Source organism: Bidens hawaiensis, unplaced genomic scaffold (genome assembly GCF_021521415.1).
Source record: "Bidens hawaiensis isolate Kalapana, Puna unplaced genomic scaffold, B.hawaiensis_p1.1 tig00008041_1, whole genome shotgun sequence".
NCBI lineage: Eukaryota > Viridiplantae > Streptophyta > Magnoliopsida > Asterales > Asteraceae > Bidens > Bidens hawaiensis.
Window position 1 is genome coordinate 406207 of NW_027491565.1, and position 27061 is coordinate 433267.

Genomic DNA, 27061 nt, shown 5'->3' on the forward strand with positions numbered 1-27061 from the left:
GTAAAACCACTCATGTCTTCACACCCTATCTAACATGCGACTATTACCATCATTTTAAAAGGGACACATTTTCTTGCACCTTAATACCCAAAGCCACAAGCCCTTTGGTATACGTCGCCAATAGGCGTCCGACTTAACCCCAAAAGACCATTTGGGTTCAGTCTCTAATTTTCAAAAGTGAGCAACCAAAAAAAAGGCAAGTGAGCAACCAAGGCAAACAAAGAGTATAATTTTCAAGTCCCTTAATACTTTCAAATTCATATTATAGAGAACAACTTTATAATGCATTATGCAAATAATAATACGCGCCGCATAATCAATCAAATATATAATGTCACCATTTTCACACACAACACACACATATTTCATATGTTTATGACTATGTGAGATCATCTTCATCAAGGGCCTCTCCATTCTCCAGTGAGCCGGATTCCATTGCAACGAGCTCACCAGTAGGCAGCTTCCTTGCAAGTCTGATAATCTGCAACATTGTTATATCAATTAAGTTGATTTTTAATATATCATTTATTTTTGTATATAATACTCAAAATTATTCACAAGGTTAAAGGTTTACCATGTGATTGAGGCCGGATACAGTACCCGATTTAGCTACACGTTTGATTTCTTCAACATCAGCCTCTCTGTATGCAGAAAGAAGCTTACTGGCACAATGACTCTGATCGCTACTCAGAAACGTATCAATCCTGCAAAACAAAAGCCAGAAAATACCTAAATTAAAACTATGTCAGCATCTCTGATTTTCAAATCATACTAGTTTTAGACTTTTAGTCCTACTTTGTAGAACCGTAAATAATCATAATCTGGTATCTCTAAAAAGGAACAAAAACTATTGTTTACCAAGTTACAGAACCAACTAGTAAAAAATGAAAAACAATAAAATAAAATGAACTTACTGACAACAATCATTATAGCACTGTTCTGCTTGCTTGTAATCATGAGCTGATAGGTATACAATAATCGCACTAAGATAAGCCTGCACCCATAAATTGCAAAAATAGACAGTTGCATAAGAAAACAAGTTAACATTAAAAGAGTAGAAAAAAAGAGCCCATAAGTATTAAACTTTAAGAAAGAAAAACTTATGCACCTTGCACTGGCTATGAAGAGCATTGCATTTATTAGCTGCTACAGCCCATCTCAAAAGAAAAGTTGCAGCATCAGTGTACCTTGAAACAAATTAACAAAAATGTTTGATATGAAACACGAAATCTGCAAAGAAAGCTTGGTAACGCAAAGTATAAAATACCACCAGATTAATCAACAATTAGATAATCAAATGCCATATCAACAATTACAGCTGTAAATAGCCATCATAGGATATAAATTACATGCAAAGATAGTAAATTGTCTCAACTATGTGCAAAAATATTTAAAAAGATTTTATCAGAGAAAAAGATCCTTACTTTTCAAGCTTTATGTAAACATTAGTAATGGCACGATATAAATCAAATGCCATATTTTCCTTGCCATCCTCCTCAAGTAGTGTGCAGGCATCAGTATACATTGCAATGGCCTCCTCAGGCTTAGCATCTTCCAGAGCACTGTAAGATAAATTAATATATTATCTTCATGAACTTCTTGACACATAAATAATGATTGCTCTGATTGACTAAACTAAATGATATCCCAACTTATGCTGCAATGATATGTGGTTATCATCATATTCTATATAGATCATGTACAATAATATAGCTTATCGAAATGCTCTATTACTCGATTTTGGTGAAAGAAATTTCTAAATGAATAAAAGTGTAATATAAAACGTGCTATTTACAGCTAGCAAGGAAAAGAAATGCCTACCGGGCACCTTTTGCAAGGGCATCAGAGGCAGGTTGTGCCCTGCCACACTCATTGTACAGATCAGCAGCCCTTCTGTAAAAGTCAGCAACTTCACTCCATATGCCTAATTCAACAGCTAAAGCACCAGCAGACTCCATATGCTTAGCAGCATCCCATGGTTTGACTTTTTGTTAAGGCTAAACGACTATAAGCACAAATGATTCACTAACAGAAAGACATGATTGGTTTAGAAAGGATATGAAGAGAGCATTTCTTGTCCTTTTGAAGCTTTCTCAAATGCTACTTTTGCTTTCTCATGTTTTTTGGCAAGCCTAAAAGCAGTAGCTGCCATAAATAAGACATAACTTCATCCTTGTTAGACTAGGGACTTCTCAAACATGTAATCGCAAAAAATCTATAGCGGCTATTCTTAATCTTACAAAATTATTTACCTGCCTGCTCATAATATTGAGTTGCATTCCTCCAGTCGGCACTCCATCGCGTTAAAGTGAGTTTTGTTCTGTTGCAATATGAGAGCAAGAAATTAACCAAACAATTATTAAACAAGAAAGTAATATAGCTAAGGAGTACCTTTTTCTTATGTAACATTCAGTAGAAAAAAATATAAAAAGCCTATAATGCAATCAAGAATCCCTAACTAAGATATTGACTTCAATAACTTATTACCTGCAGTATTTATCGCATACTATCTACGTCATCCTACAAAACTTCTATTCAGTAACTAATATCAATGTGAGTTCGTGAAGAAACAAGGCAAATGTATGTGTATTCTGCCATGTAACAAACCTCATCATCATATTATCTGGATGACTGGCATATGTATGATTAACCTTGTTTACAAATTGAGCTATGTTTTAGCTAGGCTTTCATCTGTATCTATGGAAGCAGATCATATATCATTTTCTAAAAGCTTGTTCTAATTAAGGTACTCCATATCTCACTAAGACTGCAATCTTTCACTATATATGGAAACCGATGGAACTACTTAACACTCTATGGTTCAAAATTAAAGTGAATCTTTTAATCCAAAACAAATCCACTTTTTTCAGGCAATTTAGTGAAAGCATGATGTCCAGTTCATTATTGTAAATCGTATCTTACGTGATCGGTATATCCAACACTTGACAAAAAGACCACATCAAAATGTCCAGATCAAGCACTGCAACATGTCATTAATTCTCTATCTTACCAAATATCTTTTGAACTCTGACCTATTGAGAATCTCTTATAAATCTCCACTTTGCACGACTGCAAATCGACTGAAAGAATGTGACTGAATAACAATAGGTTTTGACTCCTAACAATGGTGATCTGTAAATTCGAGTACTGGAACTGAATCACTGATGTACAACCACACAGATATTTTGCGAGCTCCATCAGCTTAACCTAATCACAGTCATCGATAGCAACTTAAACACGTCTTACGTCATTAATTTTCGTTCAATTCGAGTTCAATCATCACAGAAAACAAACGAATAAGCAGTAACTGCTGCTTTAAACCTACTGTGATCAACTGAAAGAATGACTCTAAGACAATTTACTGAATTACAATAAGCTTTGACTACTAAAAACGGTGATCTACTGATCTGTAAATTCAAGTACTGGAACTGATCTGCAACTACACGGATATTTTACAAGCTCCATCAGCTTAACCTAATCACGGCCATCGGGAACAATGTAAACACGTCTTGAGTCATTATGTTCAATAAATTCGAGTCCGATCATCACAGAAAACAAATGAATAAGCCTTAACTGCTTGAAATCAAATGTTAATTTTACACCTACCATGTCAACTGAAATAACACCTATAAGACAATTAACCGAGTAACAATAGGTTTTGACAGCTAAAAACCGTGATCTGTAAATTCAAGTGTTGGAACTGACCTACAGCAGTATAGCTTAACCTAATCACAGCTATCACTAGCAACTTAACGTCTGTCATCCTTGTGTTCGTTAAACAAGTCCAGTAACCACCGAAACAAACAGATAAACCCTAACAGCTGAAAATCAAATGTTAATTTCAAGCCTACCGTGATCAACTGTCAAAACATTTATAAAACAATTAACTGAATAATATTGAGTTTTGACTCCTAAAAATAGTAATCTGTAACTCGAGTGTTGAAACTGATCTACATCTTAACCTAATCACAGCTAACGGTAGCAACTTAACGTCTTACTTCATCGTGTTCACTAGATTCGAGTCCAATCACCACCAAAACAAACAAATAAACCCTAACTGCTTGAAATCAAATGTTAATTTTAAACCTACCGTGATCAACTGTAATAACACCTATAAGACAATTAACTGAATAACAACAGATTTTGACTCCTAAAAACCGCGATATGTAAATTCAAGTGCTCGAACTGATCTGCAACCTAACGTCATTAAATTCGAGTCCAATCATCACCGAAACAAACGAATAAGCCCTAACTGCCGGAAATCAAATGTTAATTTTAAACCTACTGTGATTAACTGAAATAACAGCTATTATAAAATAATTATAACCTAATAACGGTGATATGTAAATTCGAGTGGTGGAACTGATCTACAGCGTAACCTAATCACAGTGTTCGAATAAGCCTTAACTGGTGGAAATGAAGTGTTAATTATAAACCTAGTTGAATAATAATAATAATTGCAACGGGTTAAATTACGAAATGAAATCAGAAGATACTGATGATCAATAATAATAATAATAAGATAAGAGAGAGTGTGTAAATAAATAAACTGACAGTTTATCGGCTTTGGCGATGAGCTTTTCAGGATCGGCACTAGCCATGGATCGATCTCCTTAACCGTCTTCTTCTTCTCTAATTCCGGATCTTCTCTCACTGTTCATGATACCCACCGGGTTGTTGGATATTGTTAGCTTATCGGGCTAATTCGAGTTATGGGCCAGGTAGTTGGGCCGGTTCGAGCATATGAATCGAGTCTCAAGTAGAGGTGGGAAAAAAGCTGAAACCGGTTCCTATCCGACATGACCAGAGGGTATGAATCAGGTTTTGGTTCCTTAGAAAAATCGTATCCGGAACCGAATCAGACCTGGCGGAATTGGTTCCACCTTACCCGGTCAAAACCGAATCTAGACCGAAACTTGATAAAACCTGGACAGTACTTGGTCAAATACCTGACCGTACAAGGAATCGGTTACTACTGGACCCGGTTATTGACTTTGTTGGTCATACCCGGTACCAGTTCCTGTATGTTCCGGTTCCTAAAAATACATGATTTGTGTACCTCTAGTATAATTGATTGATTTATTAGATAAAGAATGAGTTGTCTTATAGATTAATCAAATTGGAGAGCTTGTTTTGTGCGTTTAATTCTTGTTTAATATGTTAATTATTATGATCATCAATTCACATTATAACGAGTTTTTGAGTCAGTTTTACCTTGTAGAGTTTTAGTAATAAAGTTTTTATTGATCTTGTGCATTGAGATATATGCTCTTTTAACCCGGTTTTTGGGCATGTGAATCATGGTGATAAATTTTTGGGAGGCTTAAATACTTAGGAAAGTTGTAAAATGATCAAACTATTTTTTTGTCATCAGTCATCACACGAGAAACGAATAAGACATGGACACGGAGGTATCCAATCAAGGGGAGGGTGGCAGTGGTGTAAGTGTGACTCTCCATTTGCTCGAACCAATCATTGGTGAGTTTTTACTAGCTATGTAATTAAAGTGAGAGTTTATGATATAATATCGATACCTATAAAAAGAATGTCCACATGTATTGGTCTCTTGTAGATATATTACCCTATGATAGTATGATGCCTTGGTTGAGCTACATTATAAATTTATAATTCTCTCCATTACTATCCCACTATACTATTAAACACACAATATGATAGTATGATACCAATGTAGCTAAGCTAGTATGTATGTACCAACCACACACATGACACAATCTAAGGGTGTGTTTGGATATGGGGTTGGAGAGTGAGTGAATGAGAACATGAATCATGAGTGTTTGGTTTCTAAATTAGAAATGAAAAAAAAAATCTTTAATTATGAATTTCAACTTTCATGGAAAGATGTCACGTGCATATCATGTGATGGGTTTAAGCATTTTACAAGGTAGGGGTCACGTGCATGCAGCTCTCGTTTATCTTTCATCTTATTTAAGAAAACTTATAAATGCATGGCATGCGTTTTAAGCAAAATTAAAGGTTGCTTGGTCATGGTCCTTACTTTCATCAAGGTTGGACATTGGGTTCCACTATTAACTACTCTATTAAAGTAAAGTTGATTTATTTATGTTTCAACGGAAGGTTTAAAAAGTATTAATTCGGTTTCCGCTCACGACTAATTAAATGAGTTTGTATTGAAAGGAGTCATTACAAGTCAACAAGCATTATGTATACTTGTATCATCTTTCATAAAATGATAATTGAGGACTTGGGCCGGGGAACTTGCCAAGACGACTACGATCATGATACGGGATCGCTAATCACACTACTAAACAACGACGAGAGACTTTGTAACTTGTTGAAATACAATATAAGGAGAAACATTCAATTTTTCAATCGGATTTGATAGAACATTTGTGGTTGAACAAGAATAATGATGAATGTGAAGGAAGATGATTAGAAAAAATGTTAGTTTGTTTGATTTTAATAACTTACAAGAATATTTAGTAGTTTTATATTTTTGTTTGTAGTATTTCATAAATATAAACATTAAAAAATTTGTCTTGAAAAATCGAAACATTTATCCCGTTGTATTATTATTATTTTATTATTATTATTATTATTGTTTTTATTATTACTATTTTTATTAGTATTATTATTATTATTAATACTACTACTACTATTATTAATACTATTTCATTTACTATATATTGCCTAATACATATGTATTACAGAGTTGAGGGTCTTTCTGAAAGCCATCTTTTTAACCCGTTGGATAGAGGTACGGTGTGCCTACATCCCACCCTCCCCAGACCCTACTTATAGCTTTGCTGTTGGTGGGACTAAACTGGGTATGATTGATTGATTGAAAAATCGAAACATGGCATGATAATTAGTAAAACTGGGTTATCCAACAACGCATAAAACATGGGATTGTCTCTATGCCTACATGACAGTGACATGACATGATAATTAGCAAATCTAGGTTATCCCACAACACACAGCCTTAGTAAAAGAAATAATCCAGTTTTGTATACTGCAATGAAAAATTTTAATATATCTTAAAATGGTACTAGATTCACCTCGAAGAACATGTATAAGACAATACAAGAGTTTTTTAATCATACGTTATAATTTATTTTTTTTTATTTAAAGAACAAAACATAAATTAATTAAAATTTACACCGGGACAATTACAGACTAACGGCAGATAGACAGGCAACAAGCTGCGCCGCTACCCTCTTCTGAATAGCAAACCCTACCCTACTAAACATAACGTTCCCTTTAGCATGGGCGGAGTTACTGCTGACCACCTGCTGAACCCGCTTAAGAAACTGAACCGCGTCAGGACCGAGAGCGCTAAAGGTGTCGAAAGCAAACGATATGAACCACGTTATAAATTGGATACATGAAACCTATTTTGTGACATCCAACCACAATTAGTTTTATGTCAACGTGAACGGCAAGCACCTGCCTAGAAAAACGATGTCGTAACGACGTAACTTTTAATCAAATGTTTCCAACAATTGTCTTTACTTATTATTCTTCCTTTTATATTATCATCGTTACAAAAGTAAAAAAACAAATAATACAATTTAACATTTCCTTATTGAATCAATAGTGAAAATTATATGTGGAACATATGTAGTGATGAAAACAAGACGAACCACACGTAATCTACTTGAGAAAACTCGAATCAAGTTGAACTTTAACAAATCGAGTTCAACTTGAAAAGGTATGTGCCTAAACTGAAACTTACCTAATACGTCAAACTCGAGCATGAACTTAAATACCGAGCTATCTACGCATAACAAACTTTTACTTAATATAACAAATATTGCATTACATAATTTTAGCCAATGTTATAAAAGTAGGATTACAAGGCCGAGTACTCGCTACAAGGTATGTCGCCGAGGCGAGTTTATGTAAATCCGTCTAGTTACTAAGAATTGGTCAAATGTGGTCAACCTCAACCAGAACCACATGTTATCGATGAAATTGGACCAATTTTGACTAAAAAATAAAACATAATTCATATTTCAATAATATTAAAGAACAAATATCATTTTTGTAATTAATGATTAGTAATTTTTAGAATATTATATTATTTAAAAATGTATTTCTTTTATTTATATTGATATTCACCTATTTTGTTATAAATATTAGTAAACTTATGATATTTGACATATATATAATATCCAAAAATTAATTTTCTTTATATTTACCATGTCCGAGTCCCCTCCGAGTACTCCTCGAGTTCTCCAAGTACACCCAACTCCCCAGTCGGCCGCATAGGGTCCGCCTAGCGTCTTTTGCATCATTGATTTTAGCATATATATGTACGTGTATTCATACGATACAAATAACTAGATAGCATATATTATGTTATACATGTAATTATTTGTCTATATAAATAACATAATCAACTAAAAATAATAAGAAACAAAAAAATTTGAACCTAAAACACACAAAACCAACGAGTTAAACTCAAATTTCATTAAGTGAAAACAAGTTAAACTCGTGCTTAACCCAGTTAGGGCTCAACTCGACTTGTTATCTGTTAATGCCGCTACGCAAACACAAAGGTTGACTAATTTGTCAAATTAAAGTTTATAGTTTAAAAGCTACAAACAAATTAATACATTTATTAATATAAATATCTTACATATTATTAACTTATATTATTATTATTATTATTATTAAATAAACAACATTTGAAAACAAAGCTAGCAACCTTGACAAATAAACCTGCCCCAGAGCCAACACCCACCGACCCTACCCCACAACATCACCAACATGTTACATATTCATGTATTCCGACATTAACGTACGAGAAACTCGAGCCACATACAAAACAAAACACACAATAATATTATTTTGCTATGTATATTTCCACATTTTCTCTTTACACAATCCAATCGAATTATAACACGTGTACTACTTTCATAGATCTTCTCTTTTCCCACATACATTTAACTACTTTGTACTACATTCATCAATCAGAAAGTTATTGTTCTATACTTCTATACACTAGTCTCTTAAAATTGAAGTTTATGGTTTAAATATTACGATCATGATCGCGATGATTGCCGGTTGTTGCGTTGTCAATTTGAGCCTAGCTTATTTTTAGTTGCATTGTTAAAGGTAATTGATTTTGCACTCAAATCTAATATTTATATTTTCAATCATTAATGTCACCTTTTGCCTTCTTTATAATCTTCTCTGTTAGATCTTACCTTTTGAAGCTACTGCTCCATTTGCTCAATTATTTTATTATTATTAAGTAAGTTAGTATTTTGTTTAACATTATTATTATGATCTATGTTTTTAGTTTAGTTTAACATTATTAACAGATTCATATAACTAATTTATAAATTACAGGCAAGAGGAGGAGTTGATTTGCAAATGCTGAGTTTTACAAGGTCAAGACCTCAAAGGTCTAACAGGCCAAATTCTTCAGGTGGTGGTAAACTCTTACTTATTATTATTATTATTATTATTATTATTATTAATTTTTTTCGCTTCCAAAATCTCATTTACACTTTCAGACTCTATATTGTTTATTCCGATTTCCGAGCTTCATATTTTGTTTAACATTGCGAATCCACACATGTATGGCTATATTCATATTTTGTTTAAATTAGTTTTCGTATATTATTCAGGGTTCCAGCAAAAACCATATTTAACATGAAAACACGTGAAATTCACTTTTAACCGATAATTATTTTATTTCATTTTTCATGATTTTTAAATGTCATTAATCTTTTCCGAAATAAAAAATAAGTAATAAAAATATATATGTAACTTGCGATAGTAAATATGTTTACCTTGCAAAGTTACTCATATGATTCATATGAGGTAAATGCATGTGGATTACGGGCTACAATGCTACATATATGTATTTTCGCAAGCTACGTACTCATATTTACTTTTATTTCTTGTTTGTTTTAACAAAAATTAATAACATATAAAAATAATAATAATAAGATAAAAAAAGTTATTGTTAAAAGTCGTTTCACGAGTTTTCAAGTGTCTTAGAGGTTTTTGTTTGATCATTTATCTATATTCTTTAATTTTTGGATAACGTATAGCGTCATGGTTTTTGAAACCGACGTGTGGACGAAAACAATGTATACATAATACAATTTCATGTTTTAACTTGTAGCATCATTAATTAGTAGGGGTGGCAATAGGAGTGAGTTAGGTTGGATTTGGATAATGGATCAGGATGGATATTGGGTCAATATGGATTTTTAAAATAGAGGGTTAGGATGAGTCAAGATGGATAAAACTAACTCATCTTAACCTAAGTGAAGGTTGACATACAAAAGGTTTTAAAAACCCCTCAAAAAAAATATAAAAAAAACTAATAAAAAAATAATAACTCAAAATGTAAAATAACTAAAATGTTTCTCCCGTCCTTCTCTTTCATAAAAAAAACACTTTTTGTTCCGGTTCAATTTCGAGTTTTTCAGGAGTTTCTTTTCGGTTCGGTTTTTTTTTTCGTTTCGGTCGGTTTCGGTATTTGCTCGGTTTCAATGATTTCGGTTTCGATTTCTCAGTTTTTTCGGTTTCAGTGTTGTTTTGTTTTAGTCAGTTTTTCGGTTTCATTTCGTTTCGATTCATTTGTTTTATTTTGGTCGGCTACGTTTCAGTTTTTTTGTTTCGTTTTGGTAAGCTTTTTGATTGTATTTTGTTTTGTTTCGTTCTGGTCAGTTTTTCGGTTTCATATCGGTTTTTTTGTATCGATTTGGTCGTTTTTCTATTTCGGTTTAGTTTCGTTTCAGTTTTTTTGTTTCGTTTGTCGGTTCGGTGTTTTTGATTCGTTTTGGTCCGGTTTTTAAATTGCATTTTGTTTTTTTTATGTTTCCTTTGGGTCAGCTTTTCAGTTTCAATTCGGTTTTTTTGTTTCGTTTCGGTCGTTTTTCTATTTCGGTTCAGTTTCGTTTCGTTTCGTTTGTTTCGCTTTGGTCGGTTCAGTGTTTTTGTTTTGTTTTGGTCAGGTTTCAGCTGCATTTTGCTTTTTTTTTGTTTCGTTTTGGTCATTTTTCTATTTTGGTCCAGTTCATTTTGGTTTTTTTGTTTTGTTTCGGTCAATTCGGTGTTTTTGTTTTGTTTTGATCGGTTCGGTGTTTCTGTTTTGTTTTGGTCCGGTTTTCAGTTGCATTTCGCTTTTTTTTTGTTTCGTTTTGGTCAAATTTTCGGTTTCATATCGGGTTTTTTGTTTCGTTTTGGTCGGTTTTCTATTTCGATTCAGTTTTGTTTCAGTTTGGTCGATTCGGTGTTTTTGTTTAGTTTTGGTTAGCTTTTCGGTTGCATTTCTCTTTTTTTGTTTCGATTTGGTCAGTTTTTTGGTTTCATTTCGTTTTGGTCGTTTTTCTATTTCGGTTCAGTTTCGTTTTTGTTTTGTTTCGTTTTGATCGTTTTTTGGGTTTCGGATGAGTTTTGTTTCGCAAGTGATAGTTTGGGTATTTTGAAATAGATAAATTTTGGATAACTTGGATATTTTGTTTTGACTCATTTTAACCTATAAATGAAACTCACTTGTATATTTTCAACCCATCCTAACCCACTTGTAGAATTTTTATGATCCATCCTAATCCATTTAACTTTTAAAGTTTATCCATCTTGACCCAAAACAACCCATTTGGGTTGGGTTTGGCACCCTTAGTAAATCTGTAATCTTGTGTTTTAGCTTGTAAGGAATGTTCTTCAATGACTTATTCTTCCTCTTCGCAAGCCATTGACTTGGTATTAAGTATTAACTATGTTTAAATGCATAAAGTCAAAGTTGTAGGCTGGCTTGCCATAATGACAATTATACTTCTCTTATGGCTATAACTACTCTATAACATGAAACTGTAGAGGATTTGAAACAGTTTTCTTTGCTGTGTTTACAGGCATGGATTTTGTCGATCCGGTGAAGAAGAGTGGTTTAGTAAGAAAGCTTATTTTTGTTACGGGTTTTGTCGCGTTATGTGTCGTAATAATCAAAGCATCCACGAATTTCAGCAGACCGTGTCCGGTAAGTAAATAGATTTTTGTTTTCTTTACTTTCAAGTTGATCAATTCTTTTGTTTGATAAACAGATTATGATTACAACTTTTAATCATCGACGGTCAAACTTCCGCTGTATGTTAGACTTAGGAATAGGATAATATTTTGGAAGTCAAATCATAATCTTGACTTTTAATCTATGCCTCAGATGTTGGGAACTCAAGGATACCAAATAATGATAATAAGTTTAACTATCTTTGTTAATGTTTAGAGTAAAGTGCGGTTTTCATCCCTGTGGGTTGTTCAAATTTGCGGTTTTAGTTCAATAGTTTCAAATTTGCATTTTCGTCCCTGTGGTTTCATTTCACCTGCAATTAAACCCGACCCACTAACCCCGTTAAGTCTGGTCGTTAAACCCATCAGCGTGCACCTCACGTGAGGGGCAGTTTTGTCTCTTTTATCCCCAAATAAGCCCCAACCTTATTTCGCAAGCCCTCTAACGTGAGGGGCTGGGTTTATTTGGAGAGAAAAAGGACAAAACCTCCCCTCACGTAAGGTGCACGCTGATGGGTTTAACGATAGATTTAACGGGGTAAGTGGGATCGGGTTTAATTGCAAGTGAAATGAAACCACATGAACAAAAATAGCAAATTTGAAACTATTGGACTAAAACTGCATATTTGAACAAACCACAGGGACGACGAAAAGTGTAGTTTACTCTAATGTTTATCAAAAGAGTTTAAACGGTAACTAGTAATCACGATCCAGTTTACGTTTAATTATGCACATGCTTGTACTTTGTTTAGTTATTATAAATGTATAATGCATAATGTATATTATAAATTTGCATTAGTTTGACTATCCTGCAATTTTTAATACTCTCTTTTTGTTTGTTTTGAAGTTTTCTGTTCATGAAACAGGAGTTACTCATGTCTTAGTAACGGGCGGTGCTGGCTACATCGGTTCTCATGCTTCTCTACGCCTTCTAAAAGACTCTTACCGTGTCACAATTGTGGTAAATTAAATAACTAAATATATTCAAGTAATGATATTATAAGATATGGTGGGTCATTTGTTGTTTTGTGATAGGACAATCTCTCCAGGGGAAATCTGGGAGCAGTTAAAGTTCTCCAAGACCTGTTTCCGGAACCCGGTAGACTTCAATTTATTAAAGCTGACTTGGGTGATCCAAAAGCTGTATCCTTTGATATGTACTACGTAACAAAACATCATTTGTAGCACAAACAACAACCTTACATGGATATGTCTTGTTTTGTTTCCTTGATCAAGCATTTCAGCTAAACAAAATCTTCTCAGAAAATGCATTTGATGCAGTGATGCATTTTGCAGCAGTTGCATACGTTGGCGAAAGTACCCTTGATCCCCTAAAGTAAGAACGATACCTCTCGGATCTGTAACCCGTTTATATGATACTCGAATTTACTTTGATGCCTGAGTGTTGTTATAATGCAGATATTATCACAATATTACATCAAATACCATGCTGGTAATAGAGGCTATGGCAGCACATAATGTGAATACTTTGATATACTCTAGTACTTGTGCTACATATGGGGAACCCGATATAATGCCAATTACCGAAGATACCCCTCAGGTAATATTAAAGATTTTTTGATGTTATATAGTCTGCTTTCTGGTGCGAAATGTGTTTATCTTGCTTGTTTTTCTGTTGAATATTTTAGAACCCGATTAACCCGTATGGAAAAGCCAAGAAGATGGCAGAAGATATTATCCTGGATTTTCATAAAAACTCAAAGATGGCGTTCATGATCTTAAGGTTGTTGCTATGAGCATTTTGATTGTGTTTGTGCACAGTAGAGATGGTTTGATCCGTTTATGTAGAAACGGGTCAATTGGGGTTGTATTTGACTAATAGCGGGTCAAATGTTTTTAAAATTACTCAAAATAGAAGAGGCCGGACGGTTAAAATTGTTCAAAATGATCTCAATCAGTTTATTGAAGAAATTATATTGATGCATCAATTATTTACAAAATTCAAAAAATACCAAAAAGTGTTGGCGGGTCAGTCCAGCCCGGGTCACAAAGCAACCCACTTAGACCCATGCCCTGATCCAAAACATGTTGACGGGTTTTACCGTCAAATACATTCATATTTTGTATTTCAAGATTGGCAAATAAATAGTTTTACCTTGATATTCAACTTGCAGATACTTCAATGTGATTGGCTCGGATCCAGAAGGAAGGTTAGGAGAAGCACCAAGACCAGAATTCCGTGAGCACGGACGGATATCATCTGCGTGTTTTGATGCAGCTCGAGGAATTACAAAAGGGCTTAAGGTTAGCTTAATCTGATCTAATCTCATTAGAAACTTAGCTATACACTCTTAAACATATTGGTTTGACAATTTGTCAAAACACTTTCATCATCTAACAATTAACTAATTATTACAGATTCGAGGAACAGACTATAAAACCGCAGACGGAACATGCGTACGCGACTACATTTATGTAACTGATCTAGTGGATGCTCATGTAAAAGCACTACAGAAAGCACAACCTGGGAAAGTTGGAATATACAACGTTGGAACAGGACGAGGAAGATCAGTTAGGGAATTTGTTGAAGCTTGTAAAAGGGCAACAGGGGTGACCATAGATGTCGAATCTTTGCCTCGTCGTCCTGGTGACTATGCTGAGGTTTACAGTGACCCCACAAAGATACACCGCGAACTCGACTGGTCGGCAAAATACACTGATCTGGAAAAGAGTTTACAGGTGGCCTGGAAATGGCAAAAGTTGCATCATAATGGGTACGGGCCCACCAAGGGTTCTTCCTAGAAGCTTATACCAAATTCATACAAGAAATTTCAGATTTATATACTTCTGCAAAGGAAGAAAACCATGAATACAAATATACTTATAGGGTCTTTTGGACAAATATTGTTGTAATGGGTATTTCCGTATTTGTATTTTACGCATTGAGAATTGGAAGTTTGTAGGTTTCTACTTTTGGGAAAGGGTCTAGAGGGTTGTAGTAGGAGAGCAACCCGTACATCATATGGATTGAGAGTGATCATGGAGAGAGATAAATAATACATTTTGGTTCTTTGTTTTTCAGTATTATCTTGCTATATATATAAACACGAGAATCACGAAAATATACACGACATTTTAGAAGTATGTCATACCTCTATGTTTCTGCTGCTTAGATTCCATGAGAAGCACCCTATGTGTCTAATATACTCCTTATGTTCGGATAGTGTTTTAGTGTTTGGCGTCTCCCAAAAGCAGCATTTTTAGATCAACACACTCAAGACCAAGTCCGTCGAAAGGACCGAGTTTCCTTTTTGGCTACTTATGCTAATTTTGGTCAACCTTTGACCAGTTCCCTTTTTGGTTACTAATGCTAATTTGCCCTTTAAAGACAAAAAAAGAACCCAGATCAACACACTCAAAACCAACTCGGTCAAACCGCCACATCTAATCAAGCATATAATCTAAAACAAATGCATAACTTTCACTACTAAGCAACTTAACATACAATTTCTACAAAAAAGGGCCAACATTCAAGTTTATGGTAGTTACATAACAAACTATTACTCATAAGTCATATCGTATCAAATACCACAAAATAAAGGTATCTATATTATGTAATCAAAGTATTATGATCCAGCACTGAAGGATTATTAGACATAAAACATGCATACAGTTAATACCTGTCAGATTCATGAAGCAAGATCCAATTAAGAATGGTCCTGCACCATGTGGTTAACATGAAACACCCCTTCATTGTCCTTGTGCACATCAGCCTTGAATTTCTCTTCTTTGTCATTCCTTTTTACCTTCAACAGGATATCATATTTTGCCAATCCTTCCGCAGCCTGTCACATAATTTTCAAATTAACGGCTTGATTTACGTTACACTATTATCTTTCAAATGTCAAAAGTTGCATACCTCTGTTTTAGCATGAATTACTTCTAGCAATTCATAAGGATATAACGAATTAGACCTCTGCTGCAGTGTTTTGATGATATGATTTGCAGCATCCTGGACCGCAATATCCTCAACAGGTACTGACTGATAACCTGAGCCACCGCCATCTGGTTTCAAAACATTAAATTTTATGCTGTCAAGAAACTGAATTTGGCTAACAGTTTGACAAGAATTAGTAACTACCTATTTCAACTTCATCATGTTCAGAGTTTTGTTCACTAATATGAATAAATTCTTGCAGTTCCTTAAAGTTCAACCATGGCTTTACCCAAACTTTGGCCTGGTATATTTTCTTGTTTCCCTCATGATCATCAACCTCCAGTGTAAGATGATGCAAAGTGCCTGCAACCACTTGCTCTTGCGTCTTGACCACCCTTGCCAACTTCAGCATTTTATTCTGATGAAAATGAATAACGTTTACTAAAACTAATGTTATCTTGAACACCTTAAGATTAATGTTCTCTTTACATTATTTATAAATCATATCATGAAGTAATAAATAAATAAATAAATAAGAAGTAAAGTGATCAAGAATTTTGCTTAGGTTTTGAAGTTTCACCTAGAACTACCCTATCTAACAACCTTTCTCAAATTCCTAGTTTTACAGTTGAAATTTGTCTTAATTCTAAACATGTTACTTTCAACACCAACACAAATACCTCATAAACATATATTTATGAAACCATATACCTTCGTCAAGCCTCTAAATCGCAATCTAGTTTGTCCTAAATTATCAGTTTTAATTTCAAGAATTTAGGGCCTTTTGCCTGTTTCTTCAAGCAGTGAAGGTTGAATCATCAATGTAACTGCATTTGTGTTCCTTTCATACGCCTCAATGTATGACACTTATCAATTAAAATTCAGCTATCACATCTCAAATACTTGAAAATAAGTGTATTCTGTTTAACCCTCCTAGTAGACCTCAGTTCCACCTAATTAGTCCTAAATCATGCGAAATGCAACCTAGAACATAAAATTAAGACTAACAGACCTATATTCTTACTGATTTAAGTTTAATTTTGCTAGGCGTGTAAACGAGCCGAGCCGAGCCGAGCCCGAGCTATTCTAGTCTCGATCTCGGCCTAAGCAGTTAATGCGGGAAAATATCGCATATCGGTTGAGGACCGATATTTGAGATATTGGTAATTTTTAAATCATGCAGAATTTATATACAGTACTTTACCAGTAACAATTCAGTATACTCTTCTACGTTAACAAATTTTCCCTTTTCAACTTGCAAAGCACTAGCAATTATAGCAAGTAGGAAGCAAGTAGGAACTGATTAAGACTCAAAACAGTAAAGCAACATCAAACACCAAAATTTGAAAACTATGACTTAAAACACTGATATCGGGAATAGAATATCTGTGATATAGCGGTGAAATATCGATCAATATTGGTCAACATTGTCCATTGTTAGTACCGACCGATATTTCACATGAGGACCAATAACCGAGGTACCACCGATATTGACAGCATAGATACAAAATATAACATACATTATCCACTTTTTTTTCTTCATAAATTAATGTATAATATGACAATAACTATCATCAAATTATCTATTTAATATATTAAGTTATATTTATATAAATAACACGCTTGTTTATGCTCGAGCTTGAAAAGTGAAGCTCGCGATGAGGCTAGGGCCCATCTATAACAAGCTATATTTAGGATCGAACACGAACTAAAGCAGCTCGTATAAGCTCGGCTCAATTCAAGCTTTTAATGAGCCGATCAAACACCGGTAACCAAATATTTGAATAATCACAACTCGAACCCCTAATTTAGCGATCTAATTAACCCTAAGTCACCAATCTCCCCATAATAAACAATTGAATCAGCATAAAGACGAAACGGATTAACAAAACATAAAGCAATACATCTCAAACGACCTCTTTTTTGTTATGTTCATCGATGGCGAAACGAGCGAGGCCGTCGATGACGTCAGTGTTGGAAGACGATGAGTTTTGCAAGCTTCCGGCAGGAGTGTGATGATCTGCCATTGAATTCAACAACAACGACGATGATGCTACGACTAGTAGCAGTAGCAGTAGCAGAAGAAGAATTTGATGATTATTGTAGCGTTGGATTTGCATTTTTTGGTTTATTGGTTTTTGATTTGCTGAGATTCGTGATCGTGACGTGAGTTCATATTCATATTCTTTATCTTCATCCGACGGTAAACATGAAGCGTACACGTGTCACAAACAGTAGACGTGTCATAAAACCGAACTCGAAAAAACTAAAAAAGTCGAAACAAAATTCGGTTTTGAAATTTAGAAAAAAATGAAATATTGGTTTTGGTTCGGGTTTGTATTTTGTAAAGAACTGAAAAACCGAACCGAAACAACAAAAACCGAAATAACCATAATATTTTAGCCGTAACCATTAAAACAAAATCTGTCAATAACTATTTGTTTAGTTTTAACACATGGTTAATAACAAATATATTTAGTTCTGCATATGGTTAATAACTAATAATATTGGTATTTTTATTTTTGATTTTGGATTTTGATTTTAAATGTATCTTTTATTAACTTTTAATATTTCAGTTCCATATATTATTAGTTTAAAGAGAAAAAAAAAGAATGTCATGCTCACTATCAATATCTTGAGTCAAGTTTTTTTTTTTTTGCCTAAAAGGTTTGGCTTGGTTAGCAAAACCGAAAAAACAACATCCAAAACCGAACCGAACGGTTACACCCCTACTTTTATTGTTATTTTTTATGTTTTTATATAACTTTACACTTGGTTTCATGTCCCGAAGATGCTAGTTCGGTTATGTGTTTGATTTGTGGGGAAGTTGAGGAGTCGATCGAACATGTGTCTGTCTCTTGTGGCCTTGCTCAAACAGTGTGGCGCTTGATTTCGCAATTTTGTATTCGGGATGTTTTTGCAGTTACGGAAGTTTACCTTGTTTCGTAAGGATAAGGATAATATATTTCAAGCTATTTGTGATTATATTGTGATGCTTGTGGAAGAAGATGAATGGTTTGGTAAATAATGTGACCCCCCATTCAAGCTTCTAGTCTGATGGAGGAAATTAAGGTGTTAGTATTTCTTTGGATAAAAATAGACTGTGAAGGCTCGGTTTGTTTTGGGAGGATTAGCTTCGGTTTCAGGTGTAACACGAGGCTTGTATGGGTAGGCGGAGATCCTTGTCGTTTTGTTAATTTCAATGTTGTTATTTTGTGTATCGAGTGTTATTGTTTTGACGGTTGTCTATCTTTTTGCTAGTTTTTAATAAACTGTTTTGTTGATCGTTCAATCAAAAAAAGTAAGTTGTAAATTTTGTTTTTTTTTATCAGTTTTCTCTGTTTGTTCTCCAGTCTTTATCTTAAGTTCTTAACAAATGTCAACAAAAATAATGTATCTAATGTCTATAAAAGCTTGCAACTTTCGTCTGTTCCACTAAAGAACACCAAATTCAAGTAAGTTTAATCATGTCCTTTCCACCACCGGCCACCGCCACAACCAACCACCGCTTAACAAGCCATCTGTCGACTGTTTCCATAACCAGGCGCCACCATCTCTCTTTCTCACAGCAAAAACATTTACACAAAGCGAACTCAAAATTTTGTAAAAACAAACACATAATCAGTAAGACAACTTTTGACCAAAACTTAAGATGGTTTATGAAAAACTATATTTCATGTTGTTTATTGCATTTAGTTTAGATCTCGATAAATTTTTATCTGGTGACATAAATGACTTATACATAACGCCAATGGTGGAGAAAACCTTTTTTATTGTCTTTAAAAGTCATATCGTAAAAAAACACATTCAAACCTTACATCTAGTAAACAATGAGATTAATCCTCACTCCACCATGCCCCCATAGTTTCTATCAATTACGACAGCATGATGCAAAGTGGTTGTCAATATGGAACGAGTCAATGAGAACAAAAATATGTACCCTTATCTCTTACCAAAAGAACATGTGTTCGTTAACATTTTTTTGTCATATTAGAATAAATTTCAAAATTTATTCATTTGTATATATAAATAAAAGATTAAAGGGTAACCCAAGATATGATAGGTGATGTACAACAAAAAACAGTACAATATAATAACTTCATTAATGTGTAAACAAGCAACCACACATGGCCTATCTGGACCCAAACTCACCATAGTTGTTTACTTTTGTCAATTTTTGAAATGAATTTTGGGTAATGAAAGTTTTATATAACACAACTCCCATTTGTTTAAACATAAACCTTGCTAATGAGTTTGGTATGTGATCCAGGTTTCATTTCTACCTCCACCATTTAGTTTATGTAGCATCGGGTGGTGATGGGGATGGGGGACTACTGGCGAAACATAATTAGCGTCAGGGGTGGCCTCGCCCCCTATGTTTTTTCACTGTAGTGTGTATTTATTCGTTTTCGTTAGAAATTCTTTATACGTTGTGTAAATTTACCTTTATGGCCCGAAAATTTGAGTCTGACCCCCTCCGTTTATAAAAAATTTATACATAATTTCGCCCCCCCCCCCCAAAACAAAGTTTTCGTCTAAGCTTTGCCACTGGAGACTAGGCGAGTAGGTGACGTTCACTATGTTAATCCTAAGACCGGAACACGCTTTATCTCACCACACAGTCGTGCATTCAGACGAGTGTTCACGGGCGTTGACCTCATGTGAATGTTTTATCCGAATAAAAAAACGAGCATATCCCGATATAATAAATTTAGTCAGTAACCCATTTAAACGACTCGTTGACCATTAAAAAAAATTAAAACATAAACTTAGACGTGCACAAATTGGGTTTTTTTAAACTCGGAACTGGGTAGTAACCGGTTCCGGGTATGGTCAACAAAAGTAAAATCAGGTCCGGGTAGGAACCGGTTCCGGGTATAGTCGGGCATTTGTCCAGTTCCTCCGGGTTTTTTTCGGGTTTCGGGTAGGGTAAAAGAGTCGGGCTTTGACCGGGTATTTCCGGTTCCGGTTCCACCGGTTTCGGGTTGGTTCCGATTCTGAGTACTACTCAGAGGAAAAATCCAAAACCTAATCCTACCCGTCGGTTGGACCCGACCTTTTTGTGCACCTCTACATAAGCTTAAAAATATCATAATAATTACTAAACACACCATGCTACCATTATTATTTATAAAAATTCACCCAGTTCAAGAAACTAGTAATGAGTAGGTTACCCATAAACCGACCCCACGTTTCTAGTTATTCACAAAACAGAAATAAAGGTAGTCTTGGGGTTGATTATGATTATTATGTTGTTGTGTAATTTAGCCGCAAACACCCACCACGTGCAAACCTCTTTGACCCCTTGATTCTTGCAGCTATTTTAGGGTTCATTTCTTGGAATCTTGAGGTGGGTACAGCATTAATATTAATAATAGCTGCTGCTAGTGGGTGGTTGACCTAAAGTTTACATTTTTACAACTGGGTTTGGGTTTTCTTGATTTATTGATTGATGCTGCATTTGGGGTTAGGGTAATTTGGTCCAAAATTAGGGTTCTTGGAGGTCAATTTGGTTTTTTTTTTTTTGATAATTGAAGTGGAACATTGAGTAGTGGAAATGGCTTGTATGAAGCTGGGATCTAAAGCAGATGCTTTCCAGAAACAAGGGCAAGCTTGGTATGTTGTTGTTTAATCTTTGTAAATTATGTTATTGTTTCTGATCTGGTGAACGCATATTGATATAACTAATTGTATATGTATGTGTGTGTATATATGCATCTGTAGCCAATATAGTTTTTTTTTTCAAGTTTAGCATCAAATTTGTGTTCCCTTGAAAAGTTTTAAATCATTTTTTTTTTTTTTTGGTAATAATGATTGGAGTTATAGAGGATCTAAATCAATGTTAAGTTTTAGCATAAAATTTGTGTTCTTGAAAGGTTTTAAATCATGTTTTTTTTAATAATGATTAGTGTTATAGAGGGTCTAAATCAATGTTAAGTTTTAGCATCAAATTTGTGTTCTTGAAAGGTTTTAAATCATGTTTTTTTTAATTATTTTTTTAATAATGATTAGTGTTATAGAGGGTCTAAATCAATGTTAAGTTTTAGCATCAAATTTGTGTTCTTGAAAGGTTTTAAATCCTGTTTTTATTATTATTATTGTTATTATTATTTTAATTATGATTAGTGTTATAGAGGGTCTAAATCAATGTTAAGTTTTAGCATCAAGTTTTTGTCCTTGAAAGGTTTTAAATCATGTTTTATTCAAAAGTGTTTTTTTTTAATAATGATTAGAGATATAGAGGGTCTAAATCAATGTTGAGTGAAAAAGCTATGTGTTTGACCTGAAAAGTCAAAGTGAGGTTTTGTTATGTCAAAGAGTTGGTTGAATTGAGGGGGTGTTTTTCTAAAGTTTACATCATATTATTGCAGCTCTATATTGTGCTTTTTAAAATTTAAAGAATTTGCTTTATCAATAGAGTTTAAAAGTAATGATTTGACCTCAAAAGTCAAAAGGGTACGTCTGTTCTTATCTTTTATTGCAACAGAAAGTTAGTTGAATTAAAGTTTTATTTCAAGCTTACACATTTTGCAGTTGTAAGTTTAGTATAGTTATCACCGCGTTCTTCAGTATTATAAGAACCTGTATTGATATTGAATATTAAAAGTCATGGAATTATAAGAAGTCAAATTAATATTGAAGTTAAAGTCAACACTGGACTTCAAAAGTTCAAAATGTATATATGTTTTGATTTTTCATAGACGATGCGTTGCTACTTCATGTTTGTAGTTTTGATTTCTTTTGGCAATCGTTCTGTTTGGTGCATTTGAGTTATTATTTGCTAATCATGACTTTTTCTTCTTGTTGTGGTATTTATATTGTCAAGGCAAATTTGTGATTTTATTTTATCGTTTGGATGTTTGACTATGATTGTTACTGTAGGTTTTGCACAACAGGTCTTCCGAGTGATATTGTCGTTGAAGTGGAGGATATGTCTTTCCATCTCCATAAGGTAAAGTTGACTGTTTCTTATGTTCTCTATTAGTCAACATACTTTGACCTTGACCTTGACTTTGACTTAGGGGAGCAAATTTATATTTCAAAATTAATATCATGAAGTTTATGTTGAAAGTGTGAAATCAATACAAAGAAATTATATTTTTTAGTCAATGAAAATTTGACTTTAAGAAGTTGCAAAACAAGAGTGTTCAAAAACTTAATAATTTTTTTTTTTTTTCAGTTTCCTTTGCTTTCGAGAAGCGGTGTTATGGAAAAACTGATAGCAGATGCATCCGAGAAAGGAGACACAAATTGTGCCATAAACCTCAAAGACATTCCCGGTGGGGCCAAAACATTCGAACTCGTTGCTAAGTTCTGTTACGGTGTAAAACACGAAATCACCGCTTCAAACGTAGTACACCTCCGATGTGCCGCCGAGCGTCTAGAAATGACGGAACAATACGGCGAAGATAACTTAATTTCCCAAACCGAAATCTTTTTCAATCAAGTCGTTCTTAAGAACTGGAAAGATTCTTTAAAATCCCTCCAAACATGTGCCGTTGAAAAGATTATCCTTCACGCCGAAGCTCTCAACATTACGAAACGATGTATAGAGTCGTTAGCGGTCAAGGCGAGCACCGACCCGAATTTGTTCGGTTGGCCCGTGGTTGACCACGGCGGGCCCATGCAGAGCCCGGGAGGTAGTTTGTTGTGGAACGGTATTAGCACCAGGGCCCGACCTTTAAATCTGAGCTCGGATTGGTGGTTTGATGACGTGTCGTCTTTGACTTTACCTCTTTACAAAAGGTTGATTTTGGGAATGGAAGCCCGCGGGATTAAACAAGAAATAATCGCGGGTTCTCTCGAGTATTACGCAAAAAAGTATTTGCCCGGGTTAAGTCGTCGGAAAAGTGCACAGATGGGGCCCGCCATTGACCCGCCACCGGAAGAAGACCAAAAGATTTTACTCGAGGAAATCGACCGTTTACTCCCGATGCAAAAAGGGCTCGTTTCAACTAAGTTTTTATTCGGGCTTTTTCGGACCGCTTTGATTCTTCGGGCCGACCCGTCTTGCGTGTTGAATTTGGAGAAAAGAATCGGGATGCAGCTTGATCAGGCGACCCTTGAAGATTTATTAATGCCGAGTTTTTCTTACTCGATGGAGACTTTGTATAATATCGAGTGTGTGCTGCGGATGGTTGAGCATTTTATGGCTATTGATCAGGCAACGGGTGGCGCGTCTCCATGTTCTATTGAGGATGAACGGTTGTTGGGCTCACCGTCTTTGACACCTGTCACTATGGTGGCTAAGCTAATTGACGGTTTTTTGGCGGAAGTTGCACCTGATGTTAATTTAAAGCTTCCGAAGTTTATGTCTCTTGCTGAGGCTGTTCCCGAGTATGCTAGACCGATGGATGATGGGTTGTATCGTGCAATTGACATTTATTTAAAGGTAACAAACTTATGATTGGAAAACGAGCCAATACGAGTAAATTATTTTATAAAATAGATATGCTTATTGCTTAAAAAATATATTGATCCAATAGTAATGTATATTTTTCAATAAAAGTGATTTAGGAGGGATGTTTCGATATATTTTTTTTTTAAATAGTTAGTGTGTTAATATGATTAGAAAAATATATTGATCCAATAATAATCTATAAATCACATAAAAATTAATTAGGACGGACTTATCGTTACGTCATATGTGTTCAAACGGGTTGGGTTGGCCTGAAACGCATTACATATGAATTGACTGTTTTACCCTTAGATTACTTTTACCTTCCTTTTTGCCACTCAAGGGTAAAATAGTCCATTCACTTGAAATTGTTATCTATAGCAAAAATAACTTTAGTTTAAAAACTTGCCAAAAAAAAATATATTTAACAATTTTCATAGGAGATACATAGTACATTGACTGCATTACTCATCTGTTAACATTACAAGACAGGTATTTCGAAGGGTATAACGGTCCATTTTAACTTTTGTTAATTTCACAAATGCAGTCTCATCCGTGGCTAGCAGAATCGGATAAAGAACAACTCTGCAGGCTCATGGATTGCCAAAAACTGTCATTAGAAGCGTGCACACACGCGGCACAAAACGAACGATTACCATTAAGAATCATAGTCCAAGTTCTTTTCTTTGAGCAGTTGCAGCTCAGGACCTCCATAGCCGGTTGTTTCTTGGTCTCAGACAATCTTGCAGACGGGTCACTACAGTTGAGAAGCGGGCTAGGTGCAGCCTCACAGGACGGTGGTTGGAACACGGCTGTGAGAGAGAATCAAGTGCTGAAAGTCGGTATGGATAGTATGAAGATGAGGGTGTCCGAGCTTGAAAAAGAGTGTTCAGATATGAAACAGGAGATTGAGAAACTGGGTCGGGTTAAGGGCGGAAGCGGTGGTGGTGCGTGGAGTAGCGTGTCGAAGAAGTTTGGGTTTAAACTTAAGTCTCAAATGTGTAGTGCACAAGAGGGAAGTGTTAGTAAGCAAGAGAATAATAATAATAATGCAAGTGGGAAGCTTGTAAAGAGTAGAGGGAAGGAACAAAAGCACAAGAAAGATTTGTCATGGGAAGGGTAAAATTGGAAAATAAAATGTTAGTAGAGTTTGAAAAATATTTGTATGTTTATTAGCCCTTGTTTATTATGTTTTTGACTTTAAATATTGTGTGGTCAAAGTCTGTTCTAGGAAGACCTGAGCTTAGAGGTAAAAGTAAATTTGTTTGGTTTTTGTATTATTTTCAATCTTTCATCTTATTATTTTGGGTAAAATTTCAGTCTCCAAATCCAAAATTTTATTTAAAATCTTATTATATGAACATCCAAAAACTTGTCTTATTAACAATTTAACATCATTCTATATAATATTAGACAAGTCTTGTGTCCAATCCTTCTTATGATAGGATTCATTATATATTGATATTAGCTTACAGATTAAATATAGTGATATTAGCTTTGGCCAAGTGATATTGATGTTTATTAGTTTAAAAACCCGAATAAGAAACGTCGTGTTTCGGGAGAGATTAGGGATAACGAACATAGCAGACAAGATAAGAGAATGGAGATTGAGATGGTTTGGACATGTGAGGAGAAGACAAATGACGAGTCCTGTTAGATCCATAGAAAACATTACTATAGAGGGGAGAAGGGGTAGATGACGACCTAAATTGACTTGGGATGAGAGGATTAAACATGATTTGATAGACCTAAATCTCTCTGAGGACATGGTTGAGGATATGAATTATTGGAGAAGTAGAATTAAAGTTAAGGATTTTTAGGGCTTAGGGCTTTTATTTACCTTATTTTAGTCACACACCATAATAATATTTTCTCTACATAAATAGTATTAATATTATTATTATTATTATTATTATTATTATTACTACTACTACTACTACTACTACTACTACTACTACTGTTGAATTCTGATTTCCTTTGTATTGCTTCATACATATGTACTTTAGAGCTGAGGGTCTCTCTGGAAGCCACCTCTCTATCCATGTGAATAGAGGTACGGTGTGCCTACATCCCACCCTCCCCAGACCCTACTTATAGCTACGCTATTGGTGGGATTTCACTGGGTATGATTGATCGATTGATATAGTTTAAAAACCCTATCTATACATACTATTAAAGCAATGAACAATTTCCACATGTCACAATTCTAGGGTGTCCATATAAGATGCCACCTCATTGCCATGTCACCCCTTACATTTCTTAAGCATTCCAACTCAGCAAGTAACCTATATCTAACTCATTAACCCATTTAAGCTTATTTTCTCGCGGGCCTTGGATATCCATTTAGCTCATTAACCCGTAAATTCAAATACTATATTTAAATCATAACATTTCTTAAATTTTTACCCCTAATCAACTTTTTCTCTCTTTTTATATTTTAGCCGGATCTCCTTTCTCCTATTCATATATTCCGACGAATATGGATGTAGATTTGTATTAATTTTCCGGTAAGTATATATTTTATAATAAACTTCCGATCTTGATCTATCTATTTCCGGCAACATTAAATTTTTTTCCGGTTATTGTTTCCTCTAATCTTTTTATCTTTATTCTCATTGTTAACTGATTTTATTAAAATCAGTTTAGGTTGTAAATCATAAACGGCGATGAAGGTTATATGTGGACGTATTAATTTTTCCGGTAAGATTTTTCGTTGAGTTTTCCGGCTATGTGTTACACCTTTAACAATCATTGTTTTT

General features: G+C 34.5%; 4 protein-coding genes across 6 annotated transcripts; 2 read left to right on the forward strand and 2 right to left on the reverse strand.

The window, feature by feature from the left end:
- Positions 1-276: 276 nt before the first annotated feature.
- Positions 277-4677, reverse strand: LOC143636694 (gamma-soluble NSF attachment protein-like). Its single transcript, XM_077104220.1, has 9 exons — positions 4555-4677; positions 2253-2320; positions 2060-2145; positions 1822-1979; positions 1425-1562; positions 1109-1187; positions 915-994; positions 575-704; positions 277-481 (listed from the first exon to the last, which is right to left on the reverse strand). The coding sequence occupies exons 1-9, from the start codon at positions 4599-4601 to the stop codon at positions 380-382; spliced, it is 888 nt and encodes a 295-aa protein (XP_076960335.1). The 5' UTR covers positions 4602-4677; the 3' UTR covers positions 277-379.
- A 4670-nt stretch (positions 4678-9347) lies between these two features.
- Positions 9348-15043, forward strand: LOC143636742 (putative UDP-arabinose 4-epimerase 2). 2 transcript variants are annotated; one of them, XM_077104257.1, is made up of 9 exons: positions 9348-9421; positions 11856-11980; positions 12854-12967; positions 13042-13149; positions 13251-13342; positions 13426-13567; positions 13656-13750; positions 14142-14271; positions 14386-15043. In XM_077104257.1, the coding sequence occupies exons 1-9, from the start codon at positions 9361-9363 to the stop codon at positions 14767-14769; spliced, it is 1251 nt and encodes a 416-aa protein (XP_076960372.1). In that variant the 5' UTR covers positions 9348-9360; the 3' UTR covers positions 14770-15043. The 2 variants fall into 2 exon arrangements, with proteins under 2 accessions (XP_076960372.1, XP_076960373.1); XM_077104258.1 differs by having other exon boundaries at positions 9348-9415.
- Positions 15044-15490: 447 nt separating this feature from the next.
- Positions 15491-18042, reverse strand: LOC143636695 (cysteine proteinase inhibitor 6-like). Of its 2 annotated transcripts, none has more exons than XM_077104221.1 (4): positions 17821-18042; positions 16109-16322; positions 15887-16032; positions 15491-15812 (listed from the first exon to the last, which is right to left on the reverse strand). In XM_077104221.1, the coding sequence occupies exons 1-4, from the start codon at positions 18022-18024 to the stop codon at positions 15675-15677; spliced, it is 702 nt and encodes a 233-aa protein (XP_076960336.1). In that variant the 5' UTR covers positions 18025-18042; the 3' UTR covers positions 15491-15674. The 2 variants fall into 2 exon arrangements, with proteins under 2 accessions (XP_076960336.1, XP_076960338.1); XM_077104223.1 differs by having other exon boundaries at positions 15887-16017; positions 17821-18032.
- Positions 18043-21169: 3127 nt separating this feature from the next.
- LOC143636743 (BTB/POZ domain-containing protein At1g30440-like) lies at positions 21170-25582 on the forward strand. Its single transcript, XM_077104260.1, has 4 exons — positions 21170-21520; positions 22787-22856; positions 23085-24296; positions 24850-25582. Exons 1-4 carry the CDS (start codon positions 21462-21464, stop codon positions 25423-25425), a joined length of 1917 nt encoding a protein of 638 aa, XP_076960375.1. The 5' UTR covers positions 21170-21461; the 3' UTR covers positions 25426-25582.
- The last annotated feature ends 1479 nt before the right edge of the window (positions 25583-27061 follow it).

Bases quoted from the DNA above. Each gene is read 5' to 3' on its own strand.
- LOC143636694 (XM_077104220.1), bottom strand. From the start codon at position 4,601: ATGGCTAGTGCCGATCCTGAAAAGCTCATCGCCAAAGCCGATAAACT. The intron at 1,980-2,059 runs TATCCTTTCTAA...CAAAAAGTCAAA, and splicing joins GACAAGAAATGCTCTCTTCA to CCATGGGATGCTGCTAAGCA. The intron at 705-914 runs GTAAGTTCATTT...TTTGTTTTGCAG, and splicing joins TGCTATAATGATTGTTGTCA to GATTGATACGTTTCTGAGTA.
- LOC143636695 (XM_077104221.1), bottom strand. From the start codon at position 18,024: ATGCAAATCCAACGCTACAATAATCATCAAATTCTTCTTCTGCTACTG. The intron at 16,323-17,820 runs GTCGTTTGAGAT...CATTTTCATCAG, and splicing joins ATGAACATAACAAAAAAGAG to AATAAAATGCTGAAGTTGGC. The intron at 15,813-15,886 runs GTATGCAACTTT...ATTATGTGACAG, and splicing joins TAATTCATGCTAAAACAGAG to GCTGCGGAAGGATTGGCAAA.
- LOC143636743 (XM_077104260.1), top strand. From the start codon at position 21,462: ATGGCTTGTATGAAGCTGGGATCTAAAGCAGATGCTTTCCAGAAACAA. The intron at 21,521-22,786 runs GTATGTTGTTGT...TTGTTACTGTAG, and splicing joins CAGAAACAAGGGCAAGCTTG to GTTTTGCACAACAGGTCTTC. The intron at 22,857-23,084 runs GTAAAGTTGACT...TTTTTTTTTCAG, and splicing joins TGTCTTTCCATCTCCATAAG to TTTCCTTTGCTTTCGAGAAG.
- LOC143636742 (XM_077104257.1), top strand. From the start codon at position 9,361: ATGCTGAGTTTTACAAGGTCAAGACCTCAAAGGTCTAACAGGCCAAAT. The intron at 13,150-13,250 runs GTATCCTTTGAT...CAAGCATTTCAG, and splicing joins ACTTGGGTGATCCAAAAGCT to CTAAACAAAATCTTCTCAGA. The intron at 14,272-14,385 runs GTTAGCTTAATC...TAATTATTACAG, and splicing joins GAATTACAAAAGGGCTTAAG to ATTCGAGGAACAGACTATAA.